The sequence below is a fragment of the Macaca nemestrina genome, chromosome 7 (assembly GCF_043159975.1).
Source record: "Macaca nemestrina isolate mMacNem1 chromosome 7, mMacNem.hap1, whole genome shotgun sequence".
Lineage (NCBI taxonomy): Eukaryota > Metazoa > Chordata > Mammalia > Primates > Cercopithecidae > Macaca > Macaca nemestrina.
Window position 1 is genome coordinate 62,990,413 of NC_092131.1, and position 19,236 is coordinate 63,009,648.

General features: G+C 37.9%; 1 protein-coding gene across 7 annotated transcripts in view; it reads left to right on the forward strand.

The window, feature by feature from the left end:
- The window catches only part of LOC105481898 (kelch like family member 28), a 119,552-nt gene that overhangs the window by 91,659 nt on the left and 8,657 nt on the right, over positions 1-19,236 (forward strand). For all 7 annotated transcript variants that reach the window (XM_071100244.1, XM_024792873.2, XM_071100245.1 and 4 more), the window contains 2 exons: positions 4,961-5,859; positions 16,909-17,352. In XM_071100244.1, coding sequence (XP_070956345.1) covers positions 4,961-5,859; positions 16,909-17,352 — 1,343 coding nt within the window. The remainder of the gene's footprint in view (positions 1-4,960; positions 5,860-16,908; positions 17,353-19,236) is intronic.

Here is a 19,236-nt window from a genome sequence, read left to right on the forward strand (position 1 = left end):
GATATAGTTGGCAATAACCAAGCTTTTTTAAGGTTGATGAACAATAAAAATAAATCACATCTACCAATTATTGAGTGCTTATGTACCAGCACATAGAAAGGCATATTTACAACTACTTTTTATACACTTTTGTCTGATTTTTTACAAGTGGGAAAATTGAGACTTTTGACTAAGTTTCCCAAGGTCACATAGCTGTTAAACAATGCATACCATTGTACTGTAACCTGGGACCTGATACGAAAGCCCAGTCTCTTAAAACTATACTGCGTATCATACAAATATATGCGTGTGTGTATATTCATGTGTTGTGTGTGTACATATATGAATATGTGTATTTACAGACCTATATTGTGTCATGCATGCATGTCATATGTTGATGGTAATTTACCAGTTTTGAATTGGGTACACAAAAATTAGGTTAGCAATATAGGATCTATCACTATGTGATTCCTACTTATATTAAAAATGAATCTAGTCAATAATTCATAACGTTAATTTGAGAATCAACAATTCTGTGATACTTGTTGTTGCCCAAGGTATCAGAGAAGACAGAGTGGATTTCTTACCTAATAGTGAGAGGTAGTGCACCAAAGAAAGTTGAATACCTCTCAAGGGACAACTCAAAACATTTACTAGTAATAAGTCATATTTATTAGGAGCCTACTAAGTGATAGGCACTATTCTAAGCCCTTTTTATGTATAAACTCATTTAATCCTCAAAACAACCCTATATTATAATTGTTATTCCTGTTGTTGTTGAGTAACTTTCATTCCTTGGTTTTTCGTGTGATGACTCAGACCTCCTTTTTTCCCAGACTCAGTACCTCAGTTCCATTACCTGTAAGACCTGATTTGAATTTCTTCTCTTCATCAGGTGTTACAGTTTGTTTAGATCCCTTTCAAAGGATGATACCCAAAATCTGTACTACAGATATGGACTGACATTTGCAGAGCGAAGCAAAAATTTCTCCTCTGTATTTCTGTCTATTATAGTTCTGTTAATGCAGCTTAAGCCCACATAAGTTTATGGTATTAAAATAGTACTGCAATTAAAATCCCTAAACCTGTTAAATACATCCTACAGATGAGTCTTTTCTCTCTTATTCTATACTTTGGGTAGTTGGTTTGGAATCCGCTATGGAATTTTTACGTTTATCCCTTTTAAATTTCTTGTTATTAGATATCAGGTCTTTCGGGATCCTTATTGTGTTAGTCAATGCTTTTGCTGTCCTTTGCAGCTTCAGGTCATCTTCAAAGTTCAGGACTTAAACATCTTCATCTTGGCCTTATAGAATACCACTAGGAACATCCCTCTAGGCCTCATTCCATTAAGTAGTATATTTAATGGGGGGTATTTGTTCCACCAGTTGCTAATTTAGCTAACTGAACTAGCTTATATATTTTTTAGTTTTGTTCTTTGAAACATCATGAAGGGCATTATAAAATTATTTACTAATATCTAGTTAAATATCAAGTTTACTTTTCTGATCTACAAGTCTTCTAAATACATTTTTAAAAAGAAACAAACCTAGTCTGTAACATATCTTATTTTTAGCTCATATGTCCTAATCCTAAAGATCTCTCCATCTTCTTATTGGTATTCACAAGTCAAATCTTTAATAATTTATTTTAGAATGTTATCTGAAATTAACAGAAATCTTACCATATTGTAGAATTTACTGTCTTATTTTTGAAAATAGTCTTCAGTCCTGTGGCATTGGTAATGATTCAAGAATCTCATTTTCAGGCTCTCTTAAATATCTTGAAACATAATTGTTTAGTCTGAGAGAGAGAAATGAATTTACAAAGTGACTAGGTCTCCTTTTTCAATCCCTTCTCTCATTTTTCTCATACATTTTCCTTTTCTGTTGTTCATCCTTCACTTTTTAGTCTACCATTCTCCTTGTTAAATCAGAAAATGAGAGTTGAAGGAAGTATGTTTTACAGAGCAACTCATATAATTGAATTAATTGCAGGAATTAGTAAATAAATGGAATATAGTAAATTAGTAAATAAAAGGAATATAGTAAATAAATGCTTATAGACATCCAGGTAAAGTTAATTTTTGATCTTCAGTTTTGAGAATTTGAATTGGAGGAAAGGAAGATGAGAGGAGAAAGGTTATAGACAAAATCTAACGTGTGGTAAGAAAATATTTGGGAGATAGCAAGTTTTATATAGAGCTATAGTCATTACATGAGGATCATAAGAGTAAAAGGTCATCGTGGGAAAGAATGGGAATTAGTGAAAGTGGGGATATTGGGAAGCGGCAGTTTAGTACAGTGAGGCGTAAATACTATATTCTTAACACCTCAAGCTGTATATTGTGTAGAACTTTATAATTTAGAGAATCACTTTCAGTTAAACTTCTGAGATAAGTGGGGTATTCATATTTTATGAATCAAACAATTAGTACTTAGATTAAGAAAGGCTGGTACCTGTTATTCCCCCTAATAATACAATTCAAGATCCAGATGGGACTAAAACTCATTACCTTATATTTCCAAAGTCTGTGTTCTTCACTGATCTTGTTTTATCTCTATTGCCTCACTACTACCATAGTACTACTGTAGTACAATATCACTTATTCTTATAGTTTATCATGTTTTTATGTACATTGTCTGATTTGATCCTCAAAAACCTCAGCTACATTAATACCTGAATAATAAAGTACAGGTATTGTTATGATCTCATTCTGCAAATAAGGAAAACAAAGATTGAGAAGGTAAAGTTAACAAGGACTGCTTTCTTAACCCCATTACCTATTTTTTCTATCGACTTGCCTTTCCTGTTATTCATTCTTCACTTTTAAGTCTAGATTTTAACTTTTTCATAAAACTGAGGCTAAAAGAAGTTACATAGTTTAAAAACGTGAACACTGGAGTAACTAACAGAAGGTGTACAGATCTAAACTTATGCCTCCTGATTGCCGTCTTCTTACTAGTATGTATTATGTTCTGGAAAAAGAGTACCTACTGGAAGACCCAGAAGCTTCTTGGGACTTGTTTATACCATGACTGCAATAACATTTGAGAATTTTTCTGGCAGATAGGTGTGAGATTATTTGCAGAGATCAGCAGTAGAGGCTGTTATCAGCTGTAAAGTGGCCATATTAACTGACTTAAAATTCAGTGTGAAATAAGTATGAAACAACTACGTACTTGATGAAGATAAAAATTTCAAGAGTTGGATTTTTTCCACTTAAAAATGTACAAGAATGAAGTTCTTTACTCTCTCAATAGTGTTCAAATTGTTTAAATTGATGGAATTGATGGTTTTAAGATGGAAACCAAATGTACTTTTTTGTTATTGCCATAACTTGTGATTGAAATGTGAATGAGACAGGAAGAAAATAGCTTATATTATGTATGTGTCCTGTATTCCTTTTGTCTCATCTAAGCAACCGCTACAGTCCATTCTGAAATATTCATGTATTAATTCTTAAGGTTGCTGTAACAAATTACACAAACTCAGTTGCTTAAAACAAAAGAAATGTATTCTCTCACAGTTTTGGATGCCAGAAGTCTGAAATTAGTGTCAGTGGGCTAAAATTAAGGTGGCAGGACCATGCTCCTCCCAGAAGCTCTACGGGAGAATCTGTTCTTGCCTCTTCTAGCTTCTGGTGACTGCCAGCAGACCTTGGTTTGTGACTGCAGCACTCCAGTCTCTGCCTCTTTAGTCACATGACCTCCTCTTCTGTCTGTGTCACGTCTCCTTCTGCCTTCTTAAAAGGTACATGTTTAATGCATTTTGGACCTACTTAGATAATCCAGGATCATCTCCCCATCTCAAAATTTTTAATCCTTTCCAGAGTCCCTTTTTGCCATATAAAGTAATATTTACAGGTTCCAGGGATAGGGATGTGAATGTCATTTGGGGAGCCATTATTCTGCCTACCATAGTCTTTATTGTCTCTCCACTTTCTTTTCTTTCTCATCCTTTTTCTTCCCTGTTATTTTTATTCTTTTTCATCTTCCAGAAGCACAAAGTGGCAAGTAGATTGAGTGGGCATGATCTGAATTAATGATCAAGAGTTGAGGCCAGGTGCGGTGGCTCATACCTGTAATCCCAGTACTTTGAGAAGCTGAGGCAGGTGGATCACTTGAGGTTGGGAGTTTGAGACCAGCCTAGCCAACATGGTGAAACCTCGTCTCTACTAAAAATATAAAAATTAGCCAGGCGTGTTAGCAGGTGCCTGTAATCCCAGCCACTTGGGAGGCTGAGGCAGGAGAATTGCTTGAACCTGGGAGGTGGGGGTTGCAGTAAGCCAAGATCGTGCCCCTGCACTCTAGCCTGGGCGACAGAGTGAGATTTCGTCCAAAAAAAAAAAAAAAAAGTTGAGTGGGTATGGTATATATAGATCAGTAAGTGAGCCTTATTGCCCTCATTATGGAACTTTGTATTCTGTTCATAATTAATTAAATTAATTGGTGGTAATGGTACCTTCATTAAATTCAGCACCCTCTATCAAAGCAATTATTGGAATTTTGGGTAAAGTGTGTTAACATGAAATTTCTGTCCAATTAAAGCATCTGTTGGTTGGCAAATAGTGTTGTTTGTTCTACATATAATTTTACTTTAAGCAAGTTTTTCCCCTCATATTTTCATTTTATTTCAGTGATAGCTCAGACTTGAATTTAATGCAAGGGAAACAAAATGAAAAAGTTGGTAGAGTTTTGATCCAAAAGTCCATTGTCAGAGATTTTTATGGTTTGGGGCATCTCATGTAACCTTTTGGGCTTCCATTTCCTAATGTCTATAATAAATAGGTTGAATTATATGATTGTTAAATCCCTTCTAACTCTGAAAGCCTCTAGTTCTAGTATTTACTATGAAGTATTTAAAAACCAAGGAACAGGCAAATAAATTACAAATCTGATTATTCTGTACTATTTGAAAAGCAGTGTTATTGACAAGATTACTTTGAAATAACTGTCTATGCTTTTTTATTTTTCTGTAGATGGACCACACATCCCCGACCTACATGCTTGCTAACTTAACCCACTTGCATTCTGAACAACTTCTGCAGGGCTTGAATCTTCTTCGCCAACATCACGAACTCTGTGACATCATTCTTCGAGTAGGTGATGTTAAAATCCATGCTCACAAAGTGGTACTTGCCAGCGTCAGCCCGTATTTCAAAGCTATGTTCACTGGAAACCTTTCTGAAAAAGAGAACAGTGAGGTTGAGTTTCAATGCATTGATGAAACTGCTCTCCAGGCCATTGTGGAGTATGCCTATACAGGGACTGTTTTTATTTCTCAGGACACAGTTGAATCTCTTCTGCCAGCAGCAAACCTACTCCAGATAAAACTTGTCCTGAAAGAATGTTGTGCATTTCTTGAAAGCCAACTTGATCCTGGTAATTGTATTGGAATTTCTCGTTTTGCAGAAACGTATGGTTGCCATGACCTTTATTTGGCAGCCACTAAATACATATGCCAGAATTTTGAAGCTGTTTGCCAGACTGAAGAGTTTTTTGAGCTTACACATGCTGACTTGGATGAAATTGTTTCCAATGACTGTTTGAATGTAGCTACCGAAGAGACTGTTTTTTATGCATTAGAGTCTTGGATCAAGTATGATGTACAAGAACGCCAGAAATACTTAGCACAGTTACTAAACAGTGTACGATTACCATTGTTGAGCGTTAAGTTTCTCACTAGACTATATGAAGCAAATCATCTTATTCGTGATGATCGTACTTGTAAACATCTTTTGAATGAAGCCCTAAAGTACCACTTTATGCCTGAACATAGACTCTCTCATCAGACAGTCTTGATGACACGACCTCGCTGTGCTCCCAAAGTACTTTGTGCAGTAGGAGGGAAATCTGGACTCTTTGCCTGTTTGGATAGGTAAATAGAAGGCTTTCCTAAATGAATGGTGCTTTTATGCTTTTTAAATGTGCAGATTTTCTATAGTTTAAAAATAGTTTGATTTTCGTTTTTACTTTTCTTTCCTTCTTTTTAGTTTTTTTTTTCTTCTTCCTAAAATACTTACATGATTGTTTTTATTGTCATTCATTCTCTACGATACTCTCAATTATTAACCACCTCCCCAAGTGCACACTTTGTCCACCTGGTTACTCACAAACTTTTATTCCATTTTATGTCTTTTTTTTTTTTTTTTTTTTTTTCTGGAACCATTTACATCTTTGAGTCAGACCACATCAGAAGAGACTTATTATTATTGTCAGTTATATCGGAAGATACCAAAGGAGAGAACTAGGAACCTGTGGTGAGGGAACTGGTGACAGGAATGGGTTTGAATGAAAACAGTTCATTAGAAGTGCTACCAAAGAAATGAGAAAAAACAGGATACTGATATAAATTATGTACTTTGAGTGCAATTTGTTTTCTTCAGTGTAAGTATTTTTAAAAGACAGCATTAAGAAGTATGTTTTTCCCCCCCCCGATAACTTAGATTAGGAATTGTCAGACTTTTTCTATAAAGGACCAAACAGTAAATATTTTAGACTTTGTGAGCCATGTAATCTTTGTGGCATCTGCTTAACTCTGCCATTGTACTGTGAGAGCAGCCATAGATAATACATAAATGAATGAACATGGATATGTCCCAATAAAACTTTATTTATAAAAATAGCTAGTGGGCTAAATTTGGCCCATGGTGATAGTTTGCCTTAATTTGGTGCATTATACTAGTAACTTTTATACATTGAAAATATAGCTTGAAGTTATTTTTGCTTTTTCATAGATAGGATGGCTTCATGAAAACTTTTGTGTTTAATGTATATTTTTTAATACTGTGGATTTCTGACCATTTCCAAAAATGTGGTAGATTGCTTTTCCCTTTCTAGTATTAGGAAACTTGATGTTTCATCAATGGCAACTGATAAATTCTGCATCTTTAAAAAAGTCTCACAATACCTGTAATCCCAGCACTTTGGGAGGCCTATACAGGAGGATCACTTGAGGAAGGAGTTTGAGACAAGCCTTGGCAATATAACGAGATCCTGTCCCTACAAAAAATTTAAAATATTAGCTGGGCACTGTGTTGTACTCCTATAGTCCCAGTCACTCAAGAGGCTGAGACGGGAGGATTGCTTAGGCCCAGGAGTTTGAAGTTGCAGTGAGCTATGAATGCACCATTGCACACTAACCTGGGTGACAGAATGAGACCCTGTCTTGAAAAAAAAAAAAAAAAAAAAAGTCTGATAATACATTTTATTTATTTATTTTATTTTTTATTTTTTGAGACAGAGTTTGGCTGTTGTTGTCCAGGCTGGAGTGCAGTGGTGCAATATCAGCTCACTGCAACCTCCGCCTCCCAGGTTCAAGTGATTTTCCTGCCTCAGCCTCCCAAGTAGCTGGGATTACAGGCATGTGCCACCATGCCCCGCTAATTTTGTATTTTCAGTAGAAACAGAGTTTCACCGTGTTGGTCAGGCTGGTCTCGAACTCCTTACCTCAGGTGATCCGCTCGCCTCGGCCTCCCAGAGTGCTGGGATTACAGGCAAGAGCCACTGCACCCAGCCTCATAATACATTTTGACTGTAATCTAAAACTAGTAGTGTTGAGACTGGGCTACACATAGAACATTAGTTATGTTAGCTACACGAATTGATTGTTTAACTCTTATTCTGAAACTCACTGGTTACTGGCATAAAGTAAATTATATTAGTAAATATTATGACAAAAATTTCCAAATATGTATTTATAGTGTAAAAAAAAATTTTTTTTTTTAAGATGGAGTCTCCCTCTGTCACTCGGGCTGGAGTGCAGTGGCACAATCTTGGCTCACTGCAAGCTCTGCCTCCCAGGTTCAGGCCATTCCGCTGCCTCAGCCTCCAGAGTAGCTGGGACTACAGGCGCCTGCCACCACACCCAGATAATTTTTTTGTATTTTTAGTAGAGACGGGGTTTCACTGTGTTAGCCAGGATGGTCTCGATCTCCTGACCTCATGATCCGCCCGCCTTGGCCTCCCAAAGTACTGGGATTACAGGCGTAAGCCACCGCACCTGGCCTATAGTGTAAAAATTTTTGAGCAGTTGCCTCTTATTTTCTCAACTATTAAAAATAACAAATTATTGAAGAATAATAAGACCTGTTCATATCTTTAGACACAGTAATCTTTTATCATAGAATCTATCATAATAAAAATTTTAAAATTAAAAGTGTTATTTGCACAGAACTGATTATTGCAGCATTATTATAACTCTGGAAAAATTAAAACCAACCTGAATGATCATTCGGTTTAACTCTACAAAAGATATTAAACACCTGTGCATCAGATACACTGCTAGATAATTGACCTTCAACAAGTTCATAATTTAGTAAAGGAGACATATAGAAAATAATACATAATGTTTATGCAATGATCAAGATAATTTTATAGAAACATTAAAGACAGCCATTTATCCCATCTGGGGGATTTAGGGAAGAGAAATTGTAGAGAACTTCATGTACAAGTTGAGTGTTGAATGCTAAGCAAGAATCAAGCAGAGAAAGAAGAAAGATCACAAGGAATATACAAAGACACAATGGCACAATACATTATGGGATATTCAGGAAACTAAAAGCTGATTGGTATTCAGAAGTAGAGGGTTCTAACCAAGAAGTGTCAAGCAGTGGTGTTTGAACCAAGTCAAAGAAGATATTGTATGCCATGATTTAAAAAAAAAAAAAAAAAAAGACTTTTATATGGGTTGCAAATACAATTTTAAGGAGGTTAGTGAAATTATCATATTTGTATATTAGATCATTCTGGCTGTATTACGGGAAAAATTGAGAGGCCAGGATTAATATCAGATTGATTAAATAAGATGTTATTGTAGAACCTCTTATCTAATATAGGCAAGAGATGATGAGATCCTAAATTAGGGTAGAAGTAGTGAAGGTAGAGAATGGGGCATTCATTTTTAAAAATGTTTTAAGAGAGTAAATTGACAGGATTTGGTGTTTGAATGGGTATGAGAGAGGCATGATGAGGAAGAGGGAGGAATCCAAGATGAATGAGTTCTTTTGATTAGATGATTACATGGGTGGTTCATATATGCAGAGAGAGAGAAAGAATATGGGAGGAGAAGCCACTTTCAGGGGAAAAGTTTTGGACACTGAGCTTGAAGTGCCCATGAAATATCCAGGTAAAGGATAATCTGTGGTAGCTCAGCTCAAAGAAGAGTTCAGGGCTGCAAATTTGAAAGTCATCAGCATATAATATAGTTTAGAAGTATGAATTAAAACTATGAAGTCTTTGATGGAGTTATTGACAGTTAGATGTTCCTCCTTTTGCCTGGTGAGAAAATATAGAGAGGAAAAAGGATTGATTGTGAATGAAAATCTGGGGAACATTTTTAGCGGTAGGAGAACCAAGTGAATAGTGTCATAAAAACCAAGGAATTTGTGTGTCAAGAAGGAAGGAATGTGATCAGCTATTTAAAATACACTGGAAAGATCCAGAAAGATAAAAAACGGAAAGGTGGCTTTTAAACTTGGCATTATGGAGAACATAATGATTTTTGGTGGGTAATTTCTGTTTTTTTTTTTTTTTTTTTCCTGAGACAGAGTTTCACTCTTGTTGCCCAGGCTGGAGTGCAGTGGCGTGATCTCAGCTCACCACAACCTCTGCCTCCCAGGTTCAAGCAATTCTCTTGCCTCAGCCTCCCAAGTAGCTGGGATTACAGGCATGAACCACCACGCCCGGCTAATTTTGTATTTTTAGCAGAGACGAGGTTTCTCCATGTTGAGGCTGGTCTCGAACCCCTGACCTCAGGTAATCCGCCCGCCTTGACTTTCCAGAGTGCTGGGATTACAGGCGTGAGCCACTGTGCCCGGCCTTGGTGGGTAATTTCAAGCAGAGTTGTAGAAATGCTGTAGATACATTACAATGGGCTGAGAAGCGAATACAAACTAAGGAAATAAACTGAATGAAGACTTTTAAGAATCTTGCTAGAGACAGGAAGGAGAGAGTTAAGGCAGTAACTGATAGCATCAGGGGAAGTTTTGTTTGGTTTTATTTTGTTCTTGAAGAGAGAGACACAAGGTTTTTTTGTTTGTTTATTTGTTTGGAGACAGCGGCTTGCTCTGTCGCCCAGGTGTCTCCCTCTGTTGCCCAGGCTGGAGTGCAGTGGCATGATCTCAACTCACTGCAACCTCCGCCTCCTGAGTTCGAGCAGTTCTCCTGCCTCAGCCTCCTGAGTACCTGGGATTACAGGCACATGCCACCACGCCTGGCTAATTTTTGTAGTTTTAGTAGAAACAAGGTTTCATCATGTTGGTCAGGCTGGTCTTGAACTCCAGACCTTGTGATCTACCCACCTCAGGCTTCCAAGTATTTTTATAATTAGATGAGTAAAGAGATAAGTAAAGAGGGATAGGGTAAAGATATAAGATAGATTAATGCTTATTGATGGAGCAAGATCTTAGAGGAAATAGAAGAGATTGATATCAAAAGTAAGGACAGAAAGTTGTGAATAGGAGAGAGAGAGACTCTTTATGCCTCAAGACAATTGAGGTTTACTGACCGGGGGAGGGGTGAAAGCAAGGGTTTAAAACAGCACTTGTCCAGTGGTTTTAGTTTTCTTTAATTAAGAAAGGAGGCCTGCAAGAGAAGAAAGTGGAGATTGGGTAGGTAGCTTAAGAAAAATGGGGAAGCTCTGCAGTGAGCTGAGATTGCGCCACTGCACTGCAGCCTGGGTGACAGAGCAAGACTCCGTCTCCAAAAAAAAAAAAAAAAGAAAAGAAAAGAAAATTGGGGAAGCTCTGAAAACTGTATTGTTTCTACTTACACATAAGGAGTCATAAGGATGGCAATACATTGAAAGCATTTTTTGAATAGTTGTGCAAATATGTTAAATGTTCATGGACATTCAGCCACATCACTCATCTCAACACTATAAACCACAGGTCTAAGTCAAGAATGAAACTCTTATTAGAACTGATTATTATTTGCCCTCTGCTATAGTTTAAATGTGTCCCTCCAAAATTCATGTTTTGAAAACTTAATTGCTGTTTAAACAATATTAAGAAATGAGGCCTTTAAAAGGTTATTAGGCCATAAGGGCTCTGCTCTCATGAAGCGATTAATGCTATTATTGTGGGAGTAGGTTAGTTATCTTAGGATTGGGCTCCTGACAAGAAGGTAAGTCCTACTTCCATTTTCTCTTTATCTAACATACATACTCGCTTGCACTTCATGTGATGTCTTCTATCATGAGATGACCCTTCCCAGATGCAGGCATCATGCTCTTGGACTTTACAGCCCCCAAAACTGAAAGCCAAATAAACTTCTGTTATTTATAAATTATCCGGTATTTTGTTATAGCAGCCAGAAAATGGACCAAGGCAGAAAACTGGCACAAAAAAGTGGGGCCATTGTTATAACAAATATCTGAAAATATGGAAGTGGCTTTGGAACTGGTTAATGGGTAGAGGTTGGAAGAATTTTAAGTAGGAGTCCAGAAGAAGCCTAGATTGCTGTGAATAGAATGTTAAGGGTGATTCTGGTGAGGGCTCAGAAGAAGAGAGCCATAGGGAAATTCTGGAACTTTTTAGAGATAAGTGGACATGATCAGAATGTTGATAGAAATGTGCACAGTAAAGCTATTCTGATGAGGTCTCAAACAGAAACTGAGAGTAAAGGCCATCCTTATTATACATTAGCAAAGACCTTTGCTGAATTACATCATTGTCCTAGTACTTTATGGAATGCAGAACTTCAGAGCGATGAACATTCAGACTGCTTTGTGACTGCTTTTAACTGCATATAGTAAGGTGCAAGAGGGAAGGAATGATTTAAAAATGGAATTTATAATTAAATGGTAAGCGGAACAGAAAGACTTGGAAAATTAGCAGCTTGACCATATAAAAAGTGAAAAGGTATCTTTTAGGAGAGTAAACCAGGGATGTGTGCTGAAGAGATGACTGGTTACAAGGCAGCCAAGTGCTAGTCAAGACAATGGGAGAAGGCCTGAAGGCATTTTAAGATCTTCAAGGCTGTGCCTCCCATAGTAGTCTCAGAACACTACGAGAGCAGAACGGTTTTGGGGGATCAGCCTGGGACACCCTCCACGTGCTCACTGCCCATGGCCACCTTGGGAGTCTGCTCTCCACATTCTAGTGTAGCTGCCCCAGCTGTGGCTCAAATAGGCCCAGATGTGGCTCAGGCTGCTACTCTAGAAGGCACAAGTAGTAAGCTTTGGTGTCGGCCATGTGATTTTGAGTCTACAGGCTTGCAAACTACAAGAGTTATGGGGGCATGGCTACTGTAAGAGTGTTGCAGCTAGCACGGGGCAAGCAGAAACTTGTCTTGAGGCAGAAGCACTACAGAGCACCCTCACTAGGGCAGTGGCTAGGGGAGTCATGGGAATGGGGCCATCCCCAAAAACCACAGAACTGTAGTGCAAGTAGTGTGCAGCGTCAGCCTGTCAGAACTGTAGGCACAAGATTCCAACCTGTGAGACCTGCATGGGCTAAGCCCAGCAAAGTCATGGGGGCAGGGCTGCCAGAGGTCTTGGGGGCCCAACTCTGCCCCAGTGTATCCAGAAAGTAGGACGTGGAGTCGAAGGAGATTATTCACCAGCTTTAAGACTTAATGTTTTCGGCCGGGCACGGTGGCTCACCCCTGTAATCCCAGCACTTTGGGGGGCCAAGGCGGGCGGATCACGAGGTCAGGAGATAGAGACCATCCTGGTTAACATGGTGAAACCCCGCCTCTACTAAAAATACAAAAAATTAACCGGGCGTGGTGGCAGGGGCCTGTAGTCCCAGCTACTCAGGAGGCTGAGGCAGGAGAATGGCGTGAACCCGGGAGGCGGTGCTTGCAGTGAGCCGAAATCGCGCCACTACACTCCAGCCTGGGCGGCAGAGCGAGACTCCGTCTCAAAAAAATAAAATAAAGGCCGGGCGCGGTGGCTCAAGCCTGTAATCCCAGCACTTTGGGAGGCCGAGACGGGCGGATCACGAGGTCAGGAGTTCGAGACCATCCTGGCTAACACGGTGAAACCCCGTCTCTACTAAAAAATACAAAAAACTAGCCGGGCGAGGTGGCGGGCGCCTGTAGTCCCGGCTACTCGGGAGGCTGAGGCAGGAGAATGGCGTAAAAACCCGGGAGGCAGAGCTTGCAGTGAGCTGAGATCCGGCCACTGCACTCCAGCCTGGGCGACACAGCGAGACTCCGTCTCAAAAAAAAAAAAATAAATAAATAAAATAAAATAAAGACTTAATGTTTTCCTTGTTGGGTTTTGGATTTACTTGGGGCCTCTTACTCTTTGTGTTTCCTATTTCTCCCTTTTGGAAGGAGAATATCTATCCTATGCCTTTCTCACCTTGTGTTTTGGAAGTAAATAACTTGTTTTGATTTCACAGGCTCACAGCAGGAAGGTAATTTGCCTGAGGATGTATCATGCCTTGACTCTCGCTCATATATGATTTAGATAGACTCTGGACTTTGGACTTTTGAGTTGATGCCAGAATGAGTTGACTTTTGGGGCTATTGGGATGGAATGAATATATTTTGCATGGGAGAAGGACACGAATTTTGAAGGCCAGGGGCAAAATTCTATGATTTGAAAGTGTTCCCCAAAAGTTCGTATGTTGGAAACTTAATTGCCATTGAACAGTATTAGGAGGTGGGGCCTTTAGTAGGTGACTAGACCCTGAAGGCTCTGCCCTCTTGAAGGGGTTAATATCATTATTGTGGGAGTGAGTTATTGCGGGAGTGGGCTCTTGATAAAAGGATAAGTCCGGCTGCCATTTTCTCTGTCTTGTGCACAGGCTTGCTAGCTATCCATGTGATGTCTTCCACCATGAGATGACCCTTCCCAGAATCTAGCACCATATTCTTGGACTTCCCAGACTCCAGTACCTAGAGCCAAATAAACTCTTGTACTTTATAAATTACCCAGTCTGTAGTATTCTGCTATATCAGTAGAAAATGAACTAAGATACTGTCAAAAGACCATAAGGACTAATGACATTATATGTTGTATGTATTTAGCTAAATCATCTCCAGAAATCCATAACTTCTAGATAATCCATCATCATAACCTTTAGTCTTACTATCACTGAGAAGTCTTACTGTCATACCAACCAGTTTTCCAATTCTCTGACATCAACTAGGTATGTAAGTTTAATTCTGGGCCGGGCACAGTGGATCGTGATTGTAATCCCAGCATTTTGGGAGGCCTAGGCAGGCAGATCACAAGTTCAGGAGTTCAAGACTGGCCTGGCCAATATGGTGAAACCCTGTCTGTACTAAAAATTAAAAAAAAAAAAAATTAGCCAAGCATGGTGGTGCACACCTGTAATCCCAGCTACTCAGGAGGCTGAGGCAGGAGAATTACTTGAACCTAGGAGGCGGAGGTTGTGGTGAGCTGAGATCGCGCCACTGCACTCCAGCCTGGGCGACAGAGCAAGACGCCGTCTCAAAAAAAAAAAATTCAATTCTGACACTAAGTCTTAAGAGTTAGCCATATCCCACAGGTTAAGGGCTCAGTCCTAGACTGTTCCTACTTCAGATGCCAGCCTTTGTCATTACCAGTGACTTCAACACATTCAAAAATCTTGGTTCGCACATTCCACTCTTTGACAGTGGTTTTTTCTTGCCAGTTTCTTTCTTTCAGTACACACCCTCCAGTGAGTCTTTGTCCCTTTCAGGATTCTTCATCCATTGGCCTCATAATCAGTTAGAACTGATTGCTCTTTAACTACCACATGTTCTTATCTTCCCAGCTTACCCAGCTTAGATTCGAGGAACATCACAGTCATCATTCCTTTAAATACGCCATGGCCCCTTTGCCTTTCTGTTCCTCCGTCATACTCATCTAGTTAAATTCAATTGTCCTCTTATGCCATGGCTGCATCTGAGCAGCAGAATATAACTAGAGAAAGCTACATACCCATTTTAACTTATCTCACATGGGGCCTTCAGCACTCCCCAGTAACGCTCTGCATTTCCTTAATCAGTTTATTCTTTGACTCCCTCATGTCTCACACCTTCTGCTCTCTTAAAAACATCCAAAACCCCTTCCCTTTACCTCTTATTCTACTGAAAAGTTGGAAGCAACCAGAAGAGAACTAGCCTATCTTCCCAACACCAGATCTGCCAAGTTGTTTCTAAGACCAACCCCTCCACCTCTCTACTTATTCACTAGATTCCATTCACTCTCCATTACACAAAGACTTTGCTTTTCCACTTATCCTATCTCTCTCCTATATCATTAACTTCTCCCTCTGTGCTATATATATCAGTACTGTCAGCATGCAAACACATTTTGGTTTAAGCTTCCAGGTTAAATTAATCCCCTCGGGTCCCCATGGTCTTTCTCTGCTCCACTTGATAGCTACCTGCTCATATTTATTTTACTCATTATAGTAAAAAATCATTGGAAAATTATACCCCCTGTTTTCACTTCCTTATCTCCCATTCTCTTTTAAACCTTGTTAGGGTCAAAGTATTCCATCATATATCATTGCATTAATTTCACATTTTTAAAACAAGTATTATAACAAAAACTGACTTTAAATTGGAATTCAGTAACTATTGCGTGAATGAATATACCTCGATTATGCTGGATGGAGGACTTTTTTATGCTGTTACATTATTGAGTTTGGGGACATTAGCTACTTTTTCCCAGGTTTTGTGGGGGGGTAAAGATATATATGTATATGCAAAAGATTATATAGTATATGGGTGCAGGGTATCAAGAATAAATACTCAAGTACCTATCAACCAGCTTCACAGACTATTAACAATACTTCTGAAGTCCCCCTGTGCCCCTCCTTGCTACCATCTCCCTTCCTCCACAAGTATCCACTGTCCTGAATTTTTATGAACTGTTTCCTTGTTTTTCATTATAATTTTGCCACATATTAAATGTGCCCTAATATATTGTTATGTTTTACACATTTTAATATAAGTGCAGTAATATATATTATTCACAGATTTTTTTAACTGAACAATGTTTGTGAAATTCATCTGTGACATTGCATGAGGAAATGGTTCACTTAATTTATATGTTATATAGTGTATAAGCATAATATACTTCATCTTTCTACAATAAAAAATTTAATTTTAAGTATTAAAGTGTTACACGCACAGAGAAAAATGTACAAATCCCAAATGTAAGCTCAGTGAATTACCACAAAGTAAACATTACAAACCAGTTCAAGAAACAGAGTATGAGCAACACTCAAAAGCCACCCTTGAGCTCCCTTCTTGTCCTCTCCAAAGGTGACCACTATCCTCATTCCTAATCCAGAGATTTGTTTTACCTGTTTTTGAACTTAGTTAATATCCTTTTAAATTTGACTTTTTTGTCTCAACATTATGTGTATAAGATTCCCCGAGAGACATGTAGCTATAGTTTGTTCCTTTCGTTGCCATATAGTATTCTCTTGTATGATATGGCACAATTTATCCACTCTATAGTGGATGAACATTTGGATTGTTTCCACTTTGGAGCTGTTACAAATAATACTGCAGTAAACACTCTTAGACATATATGTATGCATGCCTTTCTCATCAGTAGAGTTCCTCAGACAGGACACATAAGTACACTTTAACCATTCTCCTTTTGGTGGATGATTGTGTTGTGCTTCTATGAACATTTGTGTATATGTGTCTAGATGCAAAATTATAATAGACATTCAGGAGAGTAGATACATAGGAATGTAATTACTGAGTCAGGACACATGTATCTTCAACTTTTTTAGATAATGTAAAATTGTTTTCCAGAGTAATTTATACAAGTTTGCAGTCTCACCAACGGAGTATGCATTTCTTGCTACACATTCTTGCCAACAATTATTATCTGACTTTACATTTTTTGCCACTTTGGAAGGTGTGTCATGGTTTATTGTGGTTTTAATTTTTGTGTCCCTGATTACTAATAAGATTAAAAATTTGGTTTTTAAATTTTAATTTTTTTCTGCTTATTCTTTAGTGTGGAGATGTACTTTCCTCAGAATGACTCTTGGATTGGTTTGGCACCCCTAAACATTCCTCGCTATGAATTTGGAATATGCGTTTTAGACCAAAAAGTGTATGTTATAGGTGGTATTGAAACTAATGTGCGTCCTGGTGTCACTATCAGAAAACATGAAAATTCAGTAGAATGCTGGAATCCTGATACAAATACTTGGACTTCTCTAGAGAGAATGAATGAAAGCCGAAGTACTCTTGGAGTAGTAGTACTTGCAGGAGAACTTTATGCCTTAGGTGGTTATGACGGACAATCTTATTTACAATCTGTAGAGAAGTACATTCCCAAAATAAGAAAATGGCAACCTGTGGCACCAATGACTACAACAAGAAGTTGTTTTGCTGCAGCTGTATTGGATGGAATGATATATGCCATTGGTGGATATGGTCCTGCCCACATGAACAGGTATTTAACTTAATAATTAAATCGTATATGTTTGTGGATTTTTAAAAGTCTCATTAGCAATAATTTCTGAGTTTAAACAATTTGTGTGTATGAATGAACTTCCGGCATTTGGGAAACTTAATCTGCTCCATGGATATAATTGTAATTGTTTTAAATGGGAATTTAATACAAACCTAACAATCAAATCCCTCTCATTAAATTTTACATTCATTCAGTATAAATGGACTAGATTTTAAAACTCAGAAACCTAAAAATAAGATGAAGTTAGACAACTTTAGATTTTGTGTATTGTGTACATCTATGTGCACAGTATGTAAATTGTCTCTTATTGTATTGCTTAACAGAATAAAGAAGTAGAAATTTAATTCCTGTATGTCTATACAATATTATAATGCATCATAAACTTAAAACCTTATTTAAATATTCCTTTCTGAATTTTTTTCTGTAATCATATATGTATCATCAGGTATTTGACTTGTGCCGGAGTTTGAATTTGTGATATCTAATCTGTAGTATTATCTGAATAAAGGAGAAATATATATGAGAAAATAAAAGTATGAAGTAATTAGTTATATGAGAAATTAATAATAATTCTGAACCTTTATTGAAAATGGATGTTCCAAAGGTTTTATCTTTGGTCAGGTGTGGCTGTTCATGCCTGTAATCCCAATACTTTGGGAGTCTGACGTGGGAGGATTGCTTGAGCCCAGGAGGTTGAGGCTGCAGTGAGCCTTGAATGCACTACTACACTCCAGCCTGGGCAACAGAGTGAGACCCTGTTTCAAAAAAAAAAAAAAAGAAGAAGAAAAGAAAAGATTGTATCTTTAATTGTAATTAGAGTGGTTTGTGTTATTTTGATTGTGAGTATTTTAATGAGAGGGCATACAGTCAGCCCTCCATATCCATGAGTTCTACATCCACAGATTCAACCTACTGTGGATCAAAAATATTTGAAAAAATTTACAATAATAAAAAACAAAATAATATAGTATAACAGCTATTTGCATAGTATCATAAGTAATCTAGAGATGATTTAAAGTATACAAGAGGATATGTGTAGCTTATATGCAAATATTATACTGTTTTATATAAGGAACTTGAGTACCTGCAGATTTTGGTATCCTTGGGATGGGGTGGATCCTGGAACCCATCCTCTACAAATGCCAAGGTTTGTTGACTGAGAAAGTGATGGCACAACAGCATTTCATCTGTAAATTTTTACTTCTATTGAAGCCAAAGTATTCCTCCTTTTATTTATTTATTTATTTATTTTTTGCCCTTAGTTGAAGGAAAAGTATTTGGGACATAGACATGCATTTCTATTCTTTGAAAAATTTCTGCCCAAAATTTGTAAGATAAAAGGTTAAGTATTTTAAATTTGATTATCTTGAAAGTCTTGCTGCAGTTCATCAACTCTTCTTCAATGATTTTGGTCTAATGGATTCTATCCCGGAGTTCTTTCAGAAACATTGTTACCCAGTCTCTATTATGAACTCCAGAATAGTGTCACAGCCTGTTAAATGCTTATGGTTTTTTCAGGAAATTAGGTTAGGGCCAGAACAAGCCCAACAATCTTACCTCTGTGCCTTTGTGCCCCTTCAGAGGAAACCATAGTCTTAAACAGCTGCTAGAATTTTCTAGGGAAGCCTTTTTGAAAATTCTAATTTAATTTGGATTCCATAATGCAGCTTGGAAATGCCACAGGTTCTCTGGAACACAGCCTTAACTCAAATTCCTGAGTACTCCTAAATCACCCTGAGATTATATGATTAGCCAATTTGTGCTATGCAATCTACAGTGACTGCTTTGCAGTAAGCCACATGAATTCTGTGAGGGGGAAAAAAAAAAAAAGTCCCCCCCCCCCACCTTCTCTTCCTCTTCTCT